This window comes from Heliangelus exortis, chromosome 11, assembly GCF_036169615.1.
Source record: "Heliangelus exortis chromosome 11, bHelExo1.hap1, whole genome shotgun sequence".
NCBI lineage: Eukaryota > Metazoa > Chordata > Aves > Apodiformes > Trochilidae > Heliangelus > Heliangelus exortis.
Genome location: NC_092432.1, coordinates 13,095,337 through 13,115,617, shown reverse-complemented (window position 1 = coordinate 13,115,617; position 20,281 = coordinate 13,095,337). Strand labels below are relative to the sequence as shown.

The 20,281-nt window shown below is 41.3% G+C and overlaps 1 protein-coding gene across 15 annotated transcripts in view; it reads right to left on the bottom strand.

Annotated features, from left to right (window-relative positions):
- Nucleotides 1-7,280: 7,280 nt before the first annotated feature.
- Nucleotides 7,281-20,281, bottom strand: part of HERC1 (HECT and RLD domain containing E3 ubiquitin protein ligase family member 1) — a 102,528-nt gene continuing 89,527 nt past the window's right edge. For 14 of the 15 annotated variants that reach the window (XM_071754716.1, XM_071754715.1, XM_071754718.1 and 11 more), the window contains exons 61-78: nucleotides 19,958-20,251; nucleotides 19,174-19,239; nucleotides 18,947-19,072; nucleotides 18,192-18,330; nucleotides 17,581-17,762; nucleotides 16,682-16,837; nucleotides 16,048-16,170; nucleotides 15,460-15,562; nucleotides 14,610-14,779; nucleotides 13,181-13,319; nucleotides 12,721-12,890; nucleotides 12,182-12,351; nucleotides 11,863-12,028; nucleotides 11,300-11,376; nucleotides 10,629-10,881; nucleotides 10,238-10,390; nucleotides 8,945-9,250; nucleotides 7,281-7,958 (exon numbers count right to left, since the gene is read on the bottom strand). In XM_071754716.1, the coding sequence (XP_071610817.1) occupies nucleotides 7,773-7,958; nucleotides 8,945-9,250; nucleotides 10,238-10,390; nucleotides 10,629-10,881; nucleotides 11,300-11,376; nucleotides 11,863-12,028; nucleotides 12,182-12,351; nucleotides 12,721-12,890; nucleotides 13,181-13,319; nucleotides 14,610-14,779; nucleotides 15,460-15,562; nucleotides 16,048-16,170; nucleotides 16,682-16,837; nucleotides 17,581-17,762; nucleotides 18,192-18,330; nucleotides 18,947-19,072; nucleotides 19,174-19,239; nucleotides 19,958-20,251 (2,979 nt within the window). In that variant the 3' untranslated portion in view covers nucleotides 7,281-7,772. Of the gene's footprint in view, nucleotides 7,959-8,944; nucleotides 9,251-10,237; nucleotides 10,391-10,628; nucleotides 10,882-11,299; nucleotides 11,377-11,862; nucleotides 12,029-12,181; nucleotides 12,352-12,720; nucleotides 12,891-13,180; nucleotides 13,320-14,609; nucleotides 14,800-15,459; nucleotides 15,563-16,047; nucleotides 16,171-16,681; nucleotides 16,838-17,580; nucleotides 17,763-18,191; nucleotides 18,331-18,946; nucleotides 19,073-19,173; nucleotides 19,240-19,957; nucleotides 20,252-20,281 lie in introns of those variants that run through there. The other variant, XM_071754731.1, reaches the window with a different exon arrangement.

The following is a 20,281-nucleotide window of genomic DNA, read 5'->3' as shown; positions in this document are numbered from 1 at the left end:
GTAGCATTTGCATTCAACTAGAGATTAATTGGGGAACCAATCAAAGACAGTTCCTTAATTTTCAAACTGCAGTGAGAAAACTTTACAAAATGTAGGTGGCATTATCATTGTATGTTATGTCCAGAAAAATTATGTATTTTCCTTCTCAGGATATACAGTCATGATCTAACCTGTATTCCCATATAAATAAAGGGTTAGCATTAAATTTAGACAGCAACAGAGCTCATTATGGCCAATCAGACTTTATTCTATGTATCACTAAATCTAATGGTGGTCTTTGCACTACTTAAGCCCTTTAGCTGGCAATTGTTCCTGTTTACTCATTAATTGTAACAAATCAGATTTAATTTTCAAATAAAAAATTAATACATTTTATCTTCTGGTTAACAACTTTTGATTACTTGTATCTAATTAGTTGCATTGACTGTCAGTCACCTAAATGGTCATTAAGGCTGTCCTTTTAGCTTCCTGATCAGCTATGTTATTATCCCTGATTATAGAACCCAGTCCCCTCTAGTGACCTTTTACACGTACTACTGCTATTCCTGCTGGTTCTCGCAGGGCTCGCAATACCTGTGTAACAACTTCCTAATGTATAAGTCCCTTCCCTTGGGAATTAATTAGGCCTCTTTTTTTCCCAGAATTTTTCAAAAAATATGTACTACATCATATGCATACTTTAAGCCAGTACAAACAATGCCAATTCTGTTCCCCAACAACGGCAAAACTCCCAAGACCGCTCACAATTCACAAGCTGTCTGCCATCCTCCCCCAAGTCCACTAAAAATTCTCCCTCCTGTCACTAGGAACCAACTTTTATTTTTTTTTATCAAAGGGCTCATTTGTTTCTCTGGTCCCCAGCAAGTAAAGCCCCTAATTTTCCTCAAACATCCTATCATCCCTCTTCCTTTGTCTACAATCTCTCTTCATATGACCCTTCTTTTTGCAATAATAGCAAACTACTACATTCTTAGTCCTTTCAAGTGGCCCTGAAATTTTACCAGGCCTCTGACACCGTCCTTTACGCTCAGTCAGTTCCTGACCCGTTAGCCTTTGACCTGCCGGTCTCTGACTCTCTCTCAGCAGCAACCATCATTTTCACTGTTCGCCTCTCTGTCTCCTCATCTCTCCACACATACGCCTTCTGAGCCTCTCTCAACAATTCATTCAGTCCCCTATCCTGCCAATCTTCTAATTTCTCCAGATTTTTCCTAATGCCCACCCAAGATTTTGCCACAAACTGAGTTTTTAATAAAGTTTCTCCTACTGGAGTACTCGGGTCCAGCCCTGAGTACATCTGTAAATTCTTTCTTAACCTTTCTAACCACTCAGTAGGAGTTTCATCTTTCTTTTGGTGTTCTTTAAATGTTTTATTAATATTCTGTCTGCATGGGACGGATTCTCTTTTACCTTGAATAGTAGTTGTTCTCAGGTCCTGCATATGCCCTCTATGTACTGGATCTTGGTTATTCCCGTCTGATCTCTGAAGGGGCCACTTAATGTCTGCTGCAGGGCTCTGGTGACGTTATTAATTCCAACTTCTCATTTCTGCTCTCCTGATCATACTTAAAACTGACTGTAATTCATCCCAGGTAAACACATTGGATCCTAAAAATTGGTCTACCTGTTCTGCTACTTCTAACGGATCTTCTAATAAATTTCTCATCTCTTTTTTTATATTCTCTCACATCCCCTGAGTTAAGGGGCACGACCACATATCCCATGCCAGTCTGTGGTCCTCCCATTGCAATTTCTTGTAATGGGTATAATCCGCCCATACCTTTTTCTTGTCTCGCTCTGGTTTGACTTCTTGTGACCTGTCCCTGGTCCACCTCTGAGGAGTCTAAATCTGAATCCTCATCAGGGGGAGCAGTGGAGGTGGTTGAAATCGTTGGAACAGGAGGCTGTGGTTCTGGAGGAGGGAGTGGTGGGACATATGGTGGAGGTGTGAGAAAAACCTCCTCTGTTTTAGATGTTTTCTTTTTCTTTCTCCCTCCTGCTTTTAGTGGACAAAAACTTATTCTTGTTTCTGACCCTTTCCATAAATTAGCATATTCACTTTCTTCCAGACTGAATGGTTCTTTTTATTTCACATATATGTTTAATGCCTGGCAAATCCAATCCTCAAAAGACCCAAAAACGGGCCAATATAAATGATCTCTGATTTGTTTTCCTCCCCATACTTCCATGCAATAATGTATCAGTTTAATTTGACTTTTACACTGCCTAAAAGGGTAATTATTCCAATTTTTAATCATTAACCCAGCGGACTGTCCGGGGGTATCCGGGGAAACCTTAACTTGCAGTTCCCCACCCATGGGATCAGAAGGCTTGCTTTCTTCTGTCCCATCTTCTGAGGTGCCTTCTCACACCCATGCACACGCTTCTTCCTGTTTGTGACCCAGCCCCTCGCGGGAGGTGGGAACTGCACTACTAAGGACCCCGCATTCGCTTCGTCCGCGCTTGGACGTCTCACACGGCACACCTCAGGATCCCCAACCCCTGGCCTATACTCACGTGTCCCTGCGTCTACATTCTGGTCTTCGTGCACAAAGTTTATGGGGTTTGCCGGCCCTTCCTTTGCTTGTTGCCGAAATTCAGGGGTTCGTCGGGTAAAGATCTCCATGAGTATCCCAGCACAGGGGCCGCTTTTTCAGCGGGGCCGCCCCCCCCCCCCCCCCCCCCCCCTCCCCGTGGAGGATCTGCACCAAGTAGCCCTTATCCGAGTCACGGCACCAAATTTGTTATAAATTAAGGGTCTTTTGTTATAAATTAAGGGTCTTTATATGTAAATTGTTACACCAGAAGAGTCCTACCCCCCCCTTTTCTCTCAGGCGCACAAGAAAAGCGTTCCCCGAAAAGGCCGCTACGGACAGGCAGACGCCCCACTCCCCCAGCCCCACACGGAAGAGCAGAAACCTGCGAGGGGCTGTGCTTACGGTGGCTTTTGTGCCCCCCGTTCCAGGTGTTTCCCATCCCCTCCCGCCCCCCGGGACACGGCCCCTGCCCAGCTGCAGGGCATCAGCCCGAGTGCCCGGGCCGGCTGCTCATGGCCGGGGCTGCTGCGGGGCTCTGCTTTGCAGGCAGGGCTGGACACGGGGGGCTGAGCAGCAGGGGAGGACGAGGGAGGTTTGAATGCGCTGCAGGGTGGAGGGGGGACGGCCTTTCCAGCCAGGGGGGCTCCAGGTGTCCCCGCCGCCGCCCGGGCAGAGCCGCGCAGAAAGGAGCTGAGCGGGGAATCCAGCGCTGGGTTGCGCTTTGCTTTGCAGCCTCGTTCATCAGCAAGTCCCCGCTGCCCTCCAGTGTCCCTGTCCCGCACTGCCAGGGCTCAAGTCCCGGGAGGTATCGCTTCTCCCCACCTTCAGACGGGCCACCCGAGAGAAACACCGCAGAAATCTCTCCCTTTCTCATCTAGTTTGGTGGCAAAGCAAATGCCCAGCCAGCTCTCTGCACTGACCACTGTAGCAAGAGACAGCCTTTTGCTTTCACAGCCAGAGGGGGGGAAGCAGAGGGCAGCGCGTTGGGTTGGTTTTTTGCGCTTTTTTTGTTTGGTGGTTGTTTTTTTTTCCTGTGGCAGGTGGCAGTCTCTGTAGGTACCTGTTTGTTTTAGGTCTGGTTTTTTTTCCGGATCCACCCTGCCTTGTCTACATCTGAGATGTGCCCTGTGACATTCCCAGCTTACGATTACGCCTCTGCTCCCCGTTTCTCCTCTCCGGCACTTCCACATGCACACACCCCACCAGCTCCTGCACGGCTGAGGAGTCCCTGACCAGCTGCAGGGCCATGGCATCCCTTCAGGAGAATTTGGGCGTCTAGTTGCTACTCGAGGGCTGCACAATTTATTGAGCAGATAGAAGAATGCGACTGCCAAAATACGGGGGTAGGATGGGAGCTGGGGGTGCAAAGCAATGCAGCAGCTTGGAGTAGTGTCCCGTCCCGCCCGGCCCAACCCCGTTCCTTCTTTTGGATCCGGCATTGGGTCCGGGCCGCCGCTGCCTCTGCGGAGCGAGGGCGAAAGCGCAGCCTCCTGGGCCGGGGCAGGAGGGAAGGGGCGGAGAGACCCGGACCGTGCTGGGCGGGACCCGGTGCTGCCTCTGTTCTGATTGGCTGTGGCGCCCGGAGGGGCGGGGCCTGGATCTCTCAGGGCCGTTGCGTCCTTACGGCCGCTGCGGAGACGAGGGCGGAGGCGCTGCGAGGCTGAGGTGGCCGGGAGCGGGCAGCGGGGCCAGGATAGGGGCGGGACGGGACCGGACCGGACCGGATGGGACGAGACGAGACGAGACGAGACGGGACGGGACGGGACGGGACGGGACGGGACGAGACGAGACGAGACGAGACGAGACGAGACGAGACGAGACGAGACGAGACGAGACGAGACGGGACGGGACGGGACGGGACGGGACGGGACGGGACGGGACGGGACGGGCATCCCCGGCCCGGGTGGTGGGGAGCGGGCGTGTCCTGCCGGCTGCTTCCTGCTGGGGCCGTGCCGCGGTGGTCCCGGGAGCTCGTCCAGACCGAGGCGGGCCTGGGGCCCCCAGGGGCTCTGAGCTCCGCTGACGGGGGGCCCCGGAAAGTGGGGCTGGATTGAGGGTTATTGTTTTCTGGTATCACTTAAGTGCCTGCTTCCGTCTGCTGTGTCCTTTGCAATGAGGCTGGAGCACTTACCAGACAGGAATGATGCAAAGAAGTCTCAGAGAAGATCAGGCTCCTCCAATTCCAGGGGACCTGCCCCCACTGCCACACTGTATGCTTCTTCCTTCAGTTGGAAGACTTTTAGATGCTGCTTTCTCATCCCCACTCGCCTTCTGGAGTTTATACCAGACTTCTTCGTAGTTGGAATTCATCCCTCTTGGGCCTGCAGTAGGTGACCCTTAAATATCAGCCAGCTTCCATGGGCCCCTCTGCCCTCCAGGACTTTATTCCATGACACATTCATGAGAATTTCCCTGAAGAGACTGAAATCTGCCCTCCTAAACTCAAGGACAGGAAGCTGACTGGGAGCTCTCCTAGCTGACCTAAAGTTCCTGAACAGATTGTCACTACAACCAAGGCCACCCTGGTGGCATGCAGAAATGAGATGACAGTACACCCTGCACAAACTTCTTCAGTAAGGGTGGGAGGCAGGGTGTCTCATCAGGAGCAACACTGAATTGCCAGGCACCATAAATCACCTTCTCAACAGCCAGCTCTTTCAGGTACTCAATACCTTTTTCCACATTGGTCCACTTGGCCAGGGTGACAGTGTCTGTAAAGGGTTACAGTAAAGGGTTATCTGATCTTGACAGCTGCCAGGAGCTTCCTCCAGAGGCTGAGAGCATTTACTTTCTTCTGGATTGCTTGACCCATGCCTCCATCTCTGGACAGCTTTCCCAACTGTCTGCATTCTCCCAGTAGATTGTACCAGTGATCTGTGAGGTCTCCTCAGTTGTGACAATTCTGTGATTCCCTGGGACCTGTAGCTTTAAATGTGAATTAGGAACCAGAGATCTCTATAAACACCCACGTCTCACTGCAAAGTACAAAACAAAGAGCTGTTTTCATCCCAAACCATGAGGGTATCACTTTCTGCTACATGGAAGTGAAACTTCTTTTAAATTTTTTTTTTAATGAAGGGTTGCTATGGCATAATCTCAAAATTTGACACCAAAAGTTTGCAGTTTTATTCTGCTGTATAAAATTTGCCTTGATGGAACAAACTGGATTTGGTTGTGGAACCGAGGACTTGGGACTGGCAGCACCAGGTTCCAAGACTCTTCATGCACTTAAGAGATGTTTTTCTGAGGCAAGAGGCATCATTTCTGAGTGCCATTACATTTCTTACCCTGGCAGCTGTACTGCAGTTACCTATCATAAGTTTCACTTGTAGAGTCTCTCTCAGGATAACCATACAGAAAAGTCATTGTGACCGCCTAGTTTGAATTATTAAGGGTGAATTATTGTTTGAACAACAGCAGCTTTTTTTTTTTCTTGTTTTTAACAAGCACCCTGTCCCAACCCCTGTGCTTTACTCCGTGGGAGCAAGTCCTCAAATTCTGCTTTCCATTATTTTCCATTCTGTTCAGCAGTTCTGACAGGAATTCAGGATTGTGACTCTTAGGGAGCACACAATATACAATTCTGCTCATCCTTGCTGACTCTGCAGCTGAACTGGTATTTACCTTAAATCTCTCTCCCATTCAGTACAATCCTCTGAAGAACTTCACAGTGACAAACAGATGGTTAAATCTGCCTGGCCATGACTTCCCCAAGTTTCCCCTAGAGGAGCAGATGTAGAAGTCTACATCAGTTTTCATTTTAAATTAAAACCTTACAGAGAGTAGGAATACCTGAGGATGTGTGGCCTTAAAATTAAAGCAGATTTAATAATACTTTCTTTTGGAAATCTCTGGTCTGTCCCATCAGAAGCAACATTTCTGTTCCATTACATAAAAATAATCCAGGACTCATCACTGCAGCAGTCTCTCTGCTTCTCTCTTCACAGCATCCCTGCCACAGGAACCAGTGAGAATGGAAATCATGAATGGGTGGATATCTGGGCAGAGCAGTAGGGACTCACCTGTGGACAGACTCTACCCTTTTCCTCAGCCCAAACACCCTGAGCAACAAGAAGTGTGTGCAGTTTGACACAAATCATGGGTTTGATACACTGGGGAAAAATTCCTGTTCTACAGCACCTCCCTGAGACACAGAACACAAGTGGGTTTGTGCAGGACATTCCTGTTCTAACCAAATGTGACCACTGCAGTGCTGATCAGAATACCATGACAGCTGCAATGATGTGAGACCAAACACAGGGAAATTCACTACAAGCAAAGGCATAACCTAAGAATGTATAGAAAATCCATAGCCTACACAATTATTCTGTCACCTTTTTTTTTTTCCTGTACTCTGATCAGAAATCAACTACATCAATCTGTTTATTAAGAAGGATTTTTTGTTTGTTTTTTGCAGGAGTTGTAAAGGTTCCTGAGTCAAGGTGGCAGTATGTTGGTAATGTCAACATCTACTGCTCTGGAGTAGAAAAATGTTTAAATGAAAAGCAAGGAGGAAACAAGTCCAACATCAACTTGTATTGAAGGATGAGCAGAATGCACCTGAGAAAGCCACTACCTCAGAGACATAAAAAATGGAGAGCACAGTACTACACATCACACTTACTGAAGATAAACAGTTCAGGATGCATCAAGTGTCACATCTGGTCTAAACACTGGGATACTGTCATTTCCTGAGACAAAATATAAAAGTATGAAGAAAACTGATCACACTTCACAAATGGATACAAGCAACCAATTCTTGAATTTGCTTTATTTTTCTCTGCATAAGGAACCCTGCACAGGCAATTCAAATTAAAACAAAATAAATATGTGAATATTCATGTAAAACTGTCCTTGCTAATGAACAATTATACACAATGTACAACTTTTCATGTTCACTGGGAGGGCTTACAAATTTACTATTCCCAACAAAAATGCACCAAAAATGTCTCCATGCAAACTTATCAAAAGTGACCAAAAAGGAGAAAAAACTTACTGATCATTCTTATTTTTTTTTTGTTTTCTTTTTCCTTTTTTTCTTTTTTACAATCACAAAAAAATAAAAACATCTATTTCTTTTGTTACATTTAGAGTAACTAAAATGTGGCCACTGTCTATTAACATCTGGTTTTATGCTCCTAAAACATCTATGGTTACTGTAAAATTATGTCGACGATAAATTGGACTTAGGGCATTTATTTGTGGTAAAAGGAAGGTGATTTTGTTCACAGAATGTTAATAATCTGTGTCTGAGCCCTCTGCATTGTCCACATTCCGGGAGAGCATATAATTGTCCATATCTATAGACCTGCAGTTGTTGATTGCATAGCGCAAACGCTCTGCCATGACCAGCTGACTCGAGTAAGGTGGGAGCCTCAGTTGAAAGAAACAAGTCTGTGAGGTAGGCAAGCTGTCGTAAGGCTGGAAATGGATAAAAGGTGGGACACTGTTAAGTTGGGAATGAGGAAAAACCCACAACATCACCCATATCTCATTGCTTCCTCCCTTCCGTGCCTCTGTCATTCAGCGTTTTCACATTCTGACTCAAAATTCCTTTTAAGCAGCAGAACAGGCTCCAGTGTTTATATCACTTTTTTCATCAAAAGTGATGAAAGCTATCATCATCTACAAATGATCTAAAAAATCGTTTGTAGATGATTTTCTACAAAACTATCTACAAAACTATTGCTCTGTCACCTGCTCTGTAAATAATTCAAACCACTCATGAAATGCAGCTATTTGAAGAATGGATCACACTGCTCTTTAGCAGCCCACTGGAAGATACCAAGCCAAGTTCAAACTGCACGGGGCACTGGGACAGACATCCAAAGATGACACCCAAACCACTGTTATCTTAGGTTTTACCAAGTTTTTGATTCAGGTAGTTCACAGAAAATGTGTTTGCAACACACAAAACCCGAAATGCCAAATGATTGCATCCTGTATGTAAAGTAATGGACTGTAAACTCCTGACAGTGGTTTGAAGACATCATAGTTCACTGTGGTCACATGTTGCCACTAACATGGATGTAAAACTTAGAAAAAGAAAGAAAGAAAAAAAAAAGATTAAAAAAAAGACTGTGGAGTTATCAAATGAAAAAAGGGATTGGAACAGAAAATGAGTGTGGGTAAGTTACAATACAAGGAAGTTTGCTTCTTGAGTAAGAACTTGTCCTGACCTCCACAGAGCTGCAGTAAATGCAACAAATGAATGAAGTTGCAATTCATGAAATATATGTACTGCTGCACAATTAAAATGTTTGGCTTTAAGCACTCAGAGCATATCCCATCCCATCCCATGCTTTCTCTGTAAATTTTCAGCTATGCAAACCTGCCTCATATTGCCAGAGGACAGATTATACTAGACAGGAGTAAAAAGAACCCAAAAACCAAAAATGGCATCTTACCCTATCAACCTTCATTATTTGGAATCGCTGAGAGATATCAGCTGTGTTTGCTGGCAATCGAGATCTTCCTGACACAAACCTCATGAAAAGGACTCTCTCCTCATTTGAAAATTCTTCCAGGGTATGCCAGAACCACTGTACCAGCTGATGCTGCTCATCAACTTCTCTGTATCTCACAACTTTTTTCAGAACATCAACTGATATTTCTGGCATTCCACAGACCATTTGTTCCAACTGCTTGGCAGTCAGAAGAGATAATAAAGGAACTGGAACAATCCAAGACATTCCTTCTCTTACAGCAGCCACCTATTGCCCAAAAAAGAGAAGACATTTGAAATGCACTTGTTTTACCTCTGCCACTTAATGTACCCTCCAAACATGTTGTAACAACCATGTTACAACAGTAACATAGCAGCTAAAAATGGGAGAAAAGAGAGAATTACATAACAATTGCCAAATGCATGCACATGCACCTCTTGTATGGGTTGTATCCTCTCTCAAAACACTGGTATTCTTAATTGTAACTGCACAATAAAGAACTTGTTTTGAATAGAAAACAGAAGAACTTTAAAAAGTACAAGTTAGCAGCACAAATGATGACAGCCAAACCAAAGAACAGTCTGAATACCATACAGCTGTCCTGGAATGAAGCAATAGTTGTAGGAAGTTCATACGTGTTCTAGGAGAGTTAGGATTTGGTACCTCTGATGGAAAAGTTACTTTGCTAATGCAGACAGTATCAGGCAGACAGTTACCTCTTGAAGAAAAGATTTTTATTAGCCTGTAATTGGCACACCACTTTTGCAAGCTTCACTACATCAGTGACAAAATACACCAAAGCATGCAAATGTCTATTTAACACGTGTCAAAACATATCATGAAATATTTGTCTTTTCCGTGCTTAAGCAGAACATAAATAGTTCTAAGCTAAACAAGTGTTTGTCAATAATATTTGCTTTAGCTAGTCCCCAGGTTGCTATGATGTCTCACATCACAGCATGCACAACTGCAGGTTATTTTCTCAAGTGGGGCTTGGCAGTTGCACTGCTGCTACTCTAATGAAAGAAAAGTTCTGATTTCTAATCTTTTTTTGTCAGCTAGGCAATTACTAAGAAAAAGAGGACTAATTTAAAACAAAACTCCAAAACAGTTTTGGGGAAAGCCATGGGGACCCAGATCATATGTGAAAGTCAAGCTTTTCTTATTCCCTAATAAACTGTAATGGCAACTTGCATGAACCAAACCCCACTGTTCACATTAACTATGGGGACAGAGTCAGAGAGAGATTCTTACCTGCCGGTCCATTTCATGGAGTCTGTACTCAATTGCCCTCTCCACATATTCTTTCCTGTTTGAAAAGGTAAGTGGGATACTGTTCCCTCCAGGGATTATGGGAACCATTTTACCATCAGCACTTTGGCCAACAAAAGAATCTAAAGGAATCATCTGTTACGCAAAACAGGAAAAGTATGTTTAGTGTAAGTCACTCTAGTGATCTAAGTTTAATATTTTACTAACAGTCACCTATAAATATAAGAAGATGACAAACTATTCCAAATGTCTATGAAGATACTGTTATTCCAATAACAGAGACATTGTATTATATTAATACTGAACCTGAGGTCAATCTGCTAAAATCAACACTCTCAGAATAAACCTAAAAGCTCCAACTTTCGTATCTTACCTCATGGAAATTTTCTTCAGTAATCCCACTGTCTTCAATGTGAAGAATGCTGTTGAGGGTCTGCACATAGAGCAGATCTACCTCCTCCAAATCCTCCAAGATGAGTGGGATACAACAAAGTTGCTTCCAGACCATTGGAGCCAAATGAAGATCTAATGGCTTTTTCGTACGAATGGCTACACCCATGAGAATGCCCAAGAACTTAAACTGCATCAGATGTTCATCTAAACATGCTGAAGGGTTAAAGAGAAACCTGAAAGAACAAGGGATTGGTGAAAATACTCCTGTCACTTCTGTGCTACTTTGCTGGAAGCAGAAGACAAAATATCTCTAAGCACAGCAGTGTAACTGTGATCACAATTATCAGCAATGGGTGTCCAAACAACATTATTGTTATCTTTAGCTGTTACAACAATTGAGGTTGAGATGAGCAGAACTAATCCTGACCACAAAGTCTGGCACTATTGATGTTACTCTGCATCCTGCCCTCAGCAGTCCAGAAGTTCCTGTTAAAACCATGCCCTCTCCTCCACAATAATGTAACATCACAACCTGAAGAGAAAAATATGCTACAATCATGAAATCTCATCATTTGGTATGAAGCAGTTGACAGAAGATTTTAATTTTACCCACTAACATTATGAAATAAAAGCAACTACTGGACAACTTACCTATCCCTATTGTAGCCTACTTCAGCTGTAGCATTTGGGGAAGGAATAAGCAGATCTACTATTCCAGTTTCCAATTCCTTAAAAACAAACAAACAAACAAAAAAGCCACCTTAATAATAGGAATAAAAAACCTATTACAGAAATATTACGATATTGTAACAGAATAGACATAATATTAAAGCATTACAAGACAGACACATATGAGAAACACCTGCCTGAGTTGTTTCTGTATTGCATGCATGGAATGTACCTGGAATTCAGGACGACTTCTCCTATAGAAGGGACTGGCTGGACAAAATGGGAGGGCTGCAAGATACTCCCATCATGGGTAGGCCTAATGTAATACTAGTTAAGAGTGTGGCCTTATGGCATCTCCTTGCCACAATGTAGGAAGATTTCTTTATCCTCTGAAATACCCCAAAGCATGTAGCTCTAGTGTTGTGGCTTAGGACCAAGGAACAAGTGTTTACCATGATGCAAAAAGGAAATTTGGAGAATACTAAAAAGACACCAGAGGGAATAAAAACTCTACTCAGGCATTCTGAACTCACGTATTTCCATACCTGACACATTTCTGTAATAGTGTCATCAAACACTCCACCTGCATCATCAGCTCCTTCTCCAACCAGTTTCACTTTCCAGGCACGGGAAGGCAGGCGAAGGTCTGAAGCATTCAGCTTTACCACTTGTCTTGCAATCTGCACAAAAATGGGTTTGCATTTCCGACCCCTTTCAAAAGAAAGAAAACAACCATACCATGTAATTCACAAAGATGTCAAGTCTACTGAAGCCGTGTGATTAACCAAGTAAGCCAAAAATTCTTGTAATATAGGAATATGGGTATTTAAGGTCTAATACAATGCCTGTGAAGACAGCACTGACCTGGTGGATATCCTTTTCACAGTAATCTGTGGCCCATAGTTCTTCCCCTGAACCATTGTTTTCCCTATAGAGCGTACCATGGGCAGTGTGTACACCCGTGGTGCCAGCAAGGGCCTCAGCTGGCCTTGGACTATCCCCCATGTTCCAGCATTGTAATGAGAGGTGCTGTTCTACAATAAAGCAGCATGAGAATGAACATATTAATAAGAGGTATTACTTCCATTCTTTACGGAATAAAAATGTCACAGTAAACACCAGTACTTGAATGTTTCAGGAAACAGGACAGGTTTAGATGTAGCTTTGAGGCTAGTAAGCTTTGGAAATGGAAGCACTAACATGTCAATGTTAGCATAAGCAAAATTATCTAACAATACTTTGACAAAGTTTGGTTTAATCTATGCTTACTTTAGAGATGTATTTAAAAAAAAAACACCCTGCAGAACTACTAAGATCCACTCTGATCTCATCAGAAACTCTTCTAGCAACACAGTGTGACACGACACACCTAAGTTGTGGGCTTTTTTCAAATGATACTTTACCTGGTTATTGGGACTGAGGTTAAGTAATCTCCATGAAGAGTACATGAGGTCAGAGAAATGGTACAGCAGCCTGAGCCTTGCTCTGACTGTATGAATGCTCACTTCTTTCAGTGCCCCATACTGTGGTGGAATGGAATCGGGTAAGCCAAGCTGTAATGGCACTGAAACACCTAAAAGAAAAAGAAAAACAGCATTATTGCTAAAGGCAGTGCTAAAGCTGCACTGCTTTGAGCTGGGATGGAGTTCATTTTCTTTGCAGTAGCTCCTGAGGTGCTTAGGTCCTGAAGTTAAACCTTGACAGCAGCAGAATTAAGATCAGGACTCAGATAATTCGAAAACCTGAACTGATTTAAAACAAAACAACTCTTTTCTCAAATGTTCACAAGTTGCTGTTGCACTCATCCCCCAGGAAACACAGGGACTAATCCAAGTGACCACAGGAACAATCCCAACCCTTTACCTGGAGCTCTTGGTGGAACAGGTGGGGCTGTCCAGGCAGCACTGTGGCAGCGTCCCGCAGAGATCTGCCGAACGTTCTTTCCTTGCAGGACTGTTATCAGGGTTGGTTCTCTGACATGATTGGTGTGGCCCAAACCCAGCTGACAATTTAGTAAAGATGGAAAAGGGACAAAGAATCAACAGCTGTGATAAGACTTCCAAAACTCTCTGAACAAATGGTAAAAAATGGAATTAATCCACATCTTATAGTGGGATTAAAAAATATTAAAAAAAAATAATAATCCTTTATTACACTAGCATTTACCTTTTATTTTTGATAGAGTATTGCATCCATACCCAATGGGAACAGCAGATCTAGAAACCTCAAAACAGCTAAAGATTGTTTTGCAAGCTATTATGAATACTGAGGAACTAATCTATGTTGCAGAGTTTTTCCTGTACACAATCAGCACAGCTCATGGGTCTATTCTGTGCCATATAAATAATACTTTTGTTCTAGCACACACATTGCTACAACAGTTTATGAAAACCTGCTTGGACATTTTAATGATAGCTTCATATTCCAATTTCATATATTAAAAGTGAAAATTTGCTATCATAACAGTATAATTTCTTTTTGCCAATTTTTTTTGCAATGCAAGGAAAATCATACTAAAAAGTCTATCAGAAACAAGTTTCTCTGATTTTTTTACCCTCACGGTTTTTTCTCTTCCAAAACACAAATTAAGCACTATTAAAAAAACCCCAAAACTCCAGAGGTTTCTTTCAGAAACTTATTCCAAACAACTTGCTCAAACAACCCTTATCAAAAACTCAATCCTGAAACATCAGAAGACAAACTTTGCCCAAACTTCCTGAAACACCAACAGCCAATATATCAAGAGGCTCTTTTTTACACCTGTAGGATACAGGTCCTTTCAAAAAATTGAGTTACACATGGGGTTAGGGAGGAAAACAGATTTTTACAGGTAGGGATAAAATGAAGGTCCCAAAGAAAACACAGAATTAATTATCTACTAATTTTCTGGTTTTACTTATACAAAATTAGTCTATAAAGAAGTTAATGTGTATTTTCTCTTTAAAAAGCATCTAAAAAGTGTAAAAATCTGATATCAGCCATAAATACTATGATGTTAAAATACTGATGACAGCTCAAGAAATAGGTAAAAATTTGTTATTTTTTTTAAAGTTTTGATTATGATAATTTGTATAGAATGTTTTCAGTGCTCTTCCAAACTACCACCACATAAGAGCATAGGAAATAAAAAAGAAAACAATGGAAATCCCTAAAACATTATTGTGCCTGAAGGGAAGCAGGAGAATAAAAATAAAGCCTTTTTTTTCCCACCAAAATAAAGATATTTCAACCACATCTGTAAAGGACAATTCTAGCCTAATAAAGATAGAAATAAAGCAGGGATAGTACACACCTGCCCTTCAGAGTTGCTGCCCCAGGCATACACATCCCCTGTGGATGATAAAGCCAGTGTATGCTCTGCTCCTACAGCAATGTCTTCAATGAAGATTCCTGAGAGCACTGGAACTTGCTGGGGTCTGTTGTGATTTCGAGCTCGACCTTCTGGCAAACCTATCAGGCGATCTAAAATTGCAAGCATATGTCTATAAATGTAAAGAACATTAAGAAGTTAATTTTACTTGCAGAAAAAGCCAGGAAGGGACAAAATGCAATTCTACATACTCTCAGAACTGGGACATGAATGCAATTGGCCAGGGAGAACTCTAGTGCATGATTCCTACAAAACAGTGCTCATTAAAATTTGCTAAAGCTGTTTCATGCATAAAGTGAACAAGATCAAATTCTACTGAAACAAGGTTTCTAACTCTAAATGTATGGTTTTATATCTGAATTAACCGACTCGAGATATTTAAACGTATTTAGTTCACTGCACCTAGAAATTCTCCTGTCCAGATTTTTAAATAATTTGTGTAGGCATTTGATTTGTTAGCCAAAGTAAACTTTGAAGTAGCACAACGTTTTTGGCCATGTGAATTTCAATGAAGTTTTATGAAAGGACTTTTGAAAAAGTAAATTAGTATTTAGAAAAGCTATCCTGGGATCAAGCTAGACAGGATGACAAATCTGGATTTTAGGACTATGCTAAAATTGCTTTGTTGAAGTTCCAAAAATCTGATTAGGTCAGCACAAATCTAAAAAGCAGCAATAGGTCAGTCTTATAAACATGTGTTAAAGTTCTTCCTTCTCACTTGCAATACACACAAACCTGCAGATGTAAAGGCCCAAAGATCAAATGGTCCTACCTTGTCCAAAGGTATACACATGACCATCTTTTGTCAGTGCAACAGAGAACTGGGTTCCACATGCAACTTTTTTTATTCCAATCCCACAAAGAATGTCCACTTTCTAGGGAACAAGTGAAAGGGAAACCAGCTATGGTATTATGAGGATATAAACAAGAAGCAAACATGAATTTCACATGTAACTCCTTCTTCCAAAATGGAACTCTGTAATGCCCACTGTGCAATTCATAGATTGTTGAATTACTCTAATTAATGCTCATAAATTAATACATGAAACTGAGACACAGTTTTCTTTTTTTCTTTAATGGAACTAACACCTTATTCTACATACCAAGATTCAACACACCTTCCTTTACAGGGAGTGGCATGGGAGGAAGAAGATAAGAGTGTGTAAAAAACCTTCCCCCCATTCCAAAGAAAGCAAGCTCTCTTCTTTAAGCTAATCCTGATTTTCACTGTTTGTATCAACACCAAGGTAAGGTCACATTATTTACATGAAATCCTATAAAGTACCAGGCTCAGCATAACATATCATCAGAAAATATCACTGAAAATTTTGCAGGGAATAATTTTTCTATTAATTCTAACCTGTGGTGAAGATTTTGCAGTGGAATTTCCCAAACCAAGTTTACCATAATCCCCATCTCCAAAAGCCCAAACCATTGAACCATCTGTTGACACAGCCACAGTATGATTAAGTCCACAGGCCACCTAGTTGAAAGAAATCCATTATTACCACAGCTTTTGCCAACTTACTACTTAGTCAAACAACACAATTACACTAAAGGAAAGAAAAATTGTGTTTTAAAAGTAAGTATCCTTTTAAAACCTCCATTGCTTATTACAGCATTTTAAAGACATTTAAGATCACAATAATTTTTTTTTTTTAAGGTATTTGCTTCCTCTCAGATCCTTGAACTGAAGGGCAGTATAATACTAAATGTGATCATCATTTCAGAAAATAAACAGTTCATGAATTCATGATTAAAATTCCTAAATCTTGAAATGTTACAATGTTAAAAAACATGGGCAGTTTTGCAGATGGAGGTTCAAAAGAAGATGGAAAGAAAATATTTTTTAAATTACATATTGTGAAATTCTGACATCACAATCAAAATAAAAGTCAAGGTTAAAAAAAAAAACAACAAAAAAACCACACTTTGATAGGTTGAAAACATCAGCTTTCAACAAAGATGCATTGCTAATTTTAGATAAACCATGCCTGTCCAATCTGGTAACCCTCCAGCGCTGTCACTCTTTCTGGAAGTTTCTTATTTGAAGTATTCCCAAGTCCTAATCGACCATAATCACCATTTCCAAATGTAAAAAGTTTTCCATCTGCTGTCACCACAGCTGAATGTTTGAAGCCACATGACATCTGAAAGCAAAATTGGAGTAATTTTTACACACATTTTAAAATTTGATGGCATTACATTGGCAATTACATTAGCTATTATATTATATTACATGTAAAAACGTGATACCTTTCCTATTCACTCTATCAAGAGCTAAAATACAGGTATTTTAGTGCTAATGATTTCTCCAAAAGCCTATCTCTTATTCTCAATGGTAACACCGAGGAGGACAGGAGAGCATCTGCATGAAGAAAGGCTTTCAGGTAGTTTCTTTCTTTTTACAAACTCCTGTCTTCTGCAAGCAGATTGCTTTCATTGTATGAATATTTTAAATTTTACAAAGAAACCTCCAGTCAAAGCCAAAGATGATTTTGTGTATTTTTATAACCTGCCTCAAACTTAGGAGGTGATCTTAGTCACTGGTTTTGTAGGTCAAAGTCATGTGACAAGGACCAAGGGAAACTTTAAAATCATGTCTCTATTTGGACAATCTTTTGATCATCTCTGCCTCGCTCTTTTTAATTTTCAGTCTACTCTGGTAACACCTATCAATTAACAACCATGAATCAACAATGTGGTTATATGTGATACTAACAACTTCCAACAGGAAATTAGCAAGTTGGTTCACAATGCTCAGAGAAGTAAAAAGTTGCCTGTTTTCATTGAGCATATGAATTTGTAGTGTCAGGACTGACAATGGCTCTGGGATGTTCCTAGCACTAGGCTACCACTTGGAGTTTACTGGAGACAGAAAATATTTTGGAACCTGCACCACTTCTTCTCCTTGCAGAGCCTCTATCTGTCTAGGCCTGCGTTGTCTGTCACTGTTCCCATGTCCCAGTTTGCCATAATCTCCATCTCCCCAGCTGAAGACTTCCCCACTTTCAGTTAGAGCCATGGAATGTCCATCAGATCCACAAGAGGTCACTAGCTGTGTTACAACAAAGCCTGTTAAAGAAATGCAAGAAAATAAAGTTTAGAATGAATTATAACAAACTCTTAACATACATTTACCCAAGAGCCCCTGCTGGCAGCCAATTAAGTCTGGGGAAAGGAATCAACCACAGTACCAGGTTTATGGCAATTTATTTATTTTCATTTTGAGCAAACCCTTTGTCTTCATGTAAAACCTATGAAATGTAATATCTCATCTTGAGCAAACAGTTGTCCCTGAAGTCATCTTAAAATTAAGGAATTTTAACTACTTAAACCCTAAGGAGAAATAAGCTTCTAGTTTATTTGTTTAATTTTTTAGTTAAAGTCTACAACATTTTAATGTGTAAATCTGCAAAAACAGCACAAAACCAAATAATAGTAACTATTAAAATGCTCATTTGTGCTTGAGTGATCGACTCACTACAAACCCAACAATTTTACCTTGCAGTGCTGAAATGACTGTTAAGACATGAAGATCATCAGAATTTCCTTGTCCCAGTCTCCCATAGCTCCCTTCTCCACAGGCCAGAACTGTGCCATTAGCTTGAATGACAAAAGTACAATTCTGACCACAAACAACCTAGTTTAGACAAAGACATAAGGGAGGTTTAATGATTTTTCAGATAGATGCAGCAATGCTGTAATAACTGCACTACCATGTACAATCTCCTTTTAAAATTCCTCTTCTTTGTAGTTATATCAAGACAACAGACTTTTTTGTCACATTGCAATTTTGTGACAACCCTTTTACCCTAAGATTTCACTCCCCCCGGTGCTTAATTGTTATCCAGTCAAATCATAATTAAATTACTTCACTGAAACTTGCTACTAGTTTTGTCAAACCTTCTTCCAGTGAGAGAAATCACAATATATTCCCACCTGAGATTTAGTTTTGATGTTACCATACTGAATGTCAATGTTATTTTAGAAAACAAAATTGGCACATGCATGATGTCAAAGCTGTGCAGTTATTTTCACACGATGCTCACATCAAATCACTTTGTTTTTTTCAGATATCAGTGGCTTCTCAGTTTAAATTTGCAAAGAACCTAAAGACTTCCTATCAAGTGAAAACATGTTTTGGGGGTATTTAATAGCAAACTGAAACAACAGAAGACATTTAGAGCTGGATTTTAACAAACTAGCAATACACAATCAATAAAAACAGGAGCACATGACTGTTTATAAGTTATCACCTGCTGAGCCTGAGAGAATGAAGGTGCTGCTACAGGTATCATGACATTTCTGCCAGCTTCTGCTAACTGTCCATGTCTTCCTGCTCCCCACAGATACACATCACATTTGCCTCCCAAGTGCCAATCCTATGGAACAGCAGGAAAGAATATTTTAAGGCAGGAGTACTTTCAATAGCTTAAGATGTTTAAAAAGAATAAAATAACCCCAACCCATCAATTTTACTAACCTCTGGCCTCGACGTTGCCCAAGACATTATCTGTTCATCCATACCATTGATCCATTTACTATTATCCTACACAACAAAAGCCATAGTTACCACACTCAGTTCAAGAGAAGCACATTGTTTTGCTCTTATGTGATACATTTTGTCCTTATCAGGAACAAAATTGGCCTTCAAATTATTCTAAACTGTGTATCAGTAAGAACGAATATGTGCAGACTAAAATACTGTTTTTTCATCCATAGACTGTTTATTTCCTTACTACACCTATCTACCAGTGACACTGTTAGCCATGGCCTGCAATCTAAATAAAAAAAAAAGAAAACTAAACAAAATTCATTATGGAGTAGTATTTTCCCATATACTAATGAGTAGGTCTTTCTGAAGTTTTAATTGCAAATACTGGCTTTAAATGTCCCAAGTTTGCTGATTAAAAATTATTAATCCAAAATCTCTAATTTGGTTTACATATAACAGGTCATAAAGACAACTGGCTCTAGCAAAAAGATTTGGTATACTTATGTGCCAAAATGTTACTCAAAAATAGCATTGTAAAGCTCAACATTCCTAGCTTTTATCAGATATGAAAATTACTGTTACAGTTTTGGGATGTTTCAGTTTGGTTTTTAACAGGTAACTGCCTTGCACTAACTGCACGCAGAGGGAGCACTTATTGCTGGTGCTTATGTTAACTAATAGAAATCTTTACAGTTCAGAGATATTAACTGCATCATACCATATGCTGAGTAACAACATGATTTGCTGTTCAGGCAAAATAGGACATTTGTACCATTAGAAGAGTCAGTTCATCCTCTGGAACAGGCTCCAGGTCTGGAACAGTAAAGGATTCAGGGAACTGTGCTCCCTTGGCCAGGGCTTCAGCAGCTTTTATGGTGGTAGAGAAACACTCCAGCCATGCCCATTCTGTGGGATTCCAGGCTGAAGGATCAGGGAGGCAGCTCTGGTGATGAGGTGGTACTGGGGGGTTGCACAAGAGCTGATCAAGGTGAAGGCCCACAGCAAGTGATGCCAAGCACTGCATGTAAGGACTGTGAACAAGTTGGTCTCCACAAACAACGTGGGGCTAAAGGAGCAGGAGAGAGAAATGGAGCAC